The sequence below is a fragment of the Vigna umbellata genome, chromosome 1 (assembly GCF_029865625.1).
Source record: "Vigna umbellata cultivar VRB3 chromosome 1, Vumbellata_1.0, whole genome shotgun sequence".
In the NCBI taxonomy this organism is placed as follows: Eukaryota; Viridiplantae; Streptophyta; class Magnoliopsida; order Fabales; family Fabaceae; genus Vigna; species Vigna umbellata.
In genome coordinates this window covers 72,489,830-72,491,462 of record NC_142165.1, presented here as the reverse complement: position 1 = coordinate 72,491,462, position 1,633 = coordinate 72,489,830, and the positions used below count along the sequence as shown (strand labels likewise).

Sequence of the window (1,633 nt, the reverse complement as noted above, 5' to 3'; positions counted from 1 at the left end):
ATATTGTTATATATATTTTAAGCTATCAAGCATAAAATTTTGTTAATTTAGTTTAATGAGACATACGTAATTACATATAGCCATTAACAAAAATATATAACACAAGATAAAATTGTCATGCTTGTAGATAGATCTAAAAACAAGATAAAACAAATGATATATTCCTGAATTATCCAATCTATAATATTATCCATCTATTAAATTTGAGTCCTGAATGAATAAATCCATAGGATTATGCTCTCTTGAAGCATCTTCTTCTTTATCTCCATCTACAATATAATAAAAAATAGTGTTAACTAATAGTATTGAAACACAAAGTAATAAATAATTAAAGACATATGAGAATAATAATAATGTTACCTGTTAGTTCAAAACCATGCAACCAGTTTTGAGTTAAAATAAGTGCCTCAACATTCTCTGGAAGAATGGATGAACGATATTTGGTTAGCACACGAGAACCAAGACTAAAGGCAGACTCACTAGCAACTGTAGTGATTGGAATGCTAAGAACATCACAAGCCATCTTAGACAAGTTTGGATAACGATCTTGACGATCCCTCCAATAACTTAATACATCCAACTTATCAAAAAACTTTGGATCAAGATTCCCTTCATCTAAATAAAGATCTAATTCAGACCTTCCAGTGTCATTAACATGTTGGCTCAAATAATCAACATATTCCTAAGACATCAAACAAAGTTAATATGTCATTAGTCACAAGTAATAAATAAAATATACATAATAAAATAAAGCAAATATAAGAATTAAAGACTTACATCAAATGCATCCATCACTGGCTCATCATTAGTAAAAGAAGGTTGTTGTGTTGGAGGAGCAACTTGAGAACTTGAAGTATTTGACTCATTTGAATTTAATTTGACATATTCTTCAAACAACTTATACATGTTATCCTTTAAAACATTAATTTTTTCTTCACAAGTAGAAGGATTAATCTTTCTATAACAAAATCGAATGGCTTCAAACTTCATCCGTGGATCAAGAATAGCCCCAATAGCAAGAATGTCACAATATTGATCCCAATACTTACTAAACTTGTTCATCATACTCAATGACATATCTTTAATCGTCATATCATCACTTTTTACATTTTCTCGTAACAAACATTCAATTTTCCAAACTTGCATGAAGTAACGATTAGAAGTTGGATAAGAAGAACCTGAAATCAAATTAGTCATTACATAAAACGGCTTCAAGAACTCACACATTTTTTCAGCCTTTTTCCACTCATCATTTGACGGACAATGAAAATAATTTCTATCACGGATAGCCAAACTTCCAAAGGCGCGTTGATATCGAATTGCACTCTCAAGCATAAGATAGGTAGAATTCCATCTAGTAGGAACATCCATTTTCAAACCTACTTTGGTATCAATACCCCTCACTTGCATAACACATTCTTTAAATGCAATTTTTCTTGCCTCTGATCCTCTCACATATTTTATGCTCTCTCTAATCTTTTGCAAAGCATCAGAAGCCACCTTTAATCCCTCTTGCACAATAATATTCAAGACATGTGCACTACACCTTATATGAAAGTAATCACCATTACATATCAAACTATTTTGCAATTTCAATTGCTCACTCAAAATATTTTGCAACACCTCATTGGCA

The 1,633-nt window shown here is 30.9% G+C and overlaps 1 protein-coding gene across 1 annotated transcript; it reads right to left on the bottom strand.

Annotated features, from left to right (window-relative positions):
• Positions 1-328: 328 nt before the first annotated feature.
• LOC148206250 (zinc finger BED domain-containing protein RICESLEEPER 1-like) lies at positions 329-1,386 on the bottom strand. The gene is made up of 2 exons (XM_088107432.1): positions 778-1,386; positions 329-682 (listed from the first exon to the last, which is right to left on the bottom strand). The coding sequence occupies exons 1-2, from the start codon at positions 1,369-1,371 to the stop codon at positions 329-331; spliced, it is 948 nt and encodes a 315-aa protein (XP_087963558.1). The 5' UTR covers positions 1,372-1,386.
• Between the last annotated feature and the right edge of the window lie 247 nt (positions 1,387-1,633).

What these genes read in the sequence shown, in the direction of transcription:
- LOC148206250 (XM_088107432.1), bottom strand. Translation starts at nt 1,371, where the DNA reads ATGGATGTTCCTACTAGATGGAATTCTACCTATCTTATGCTTGAGAGT. An exon ending in CAGTGATGGATGCATTTGAT is followed by an intron (nt 683 to 777) that starts GTAAGTCTTTAA and finishes TTGATGTCTTAG; the next exon opens with GAATATGTTGATTATTTGAG.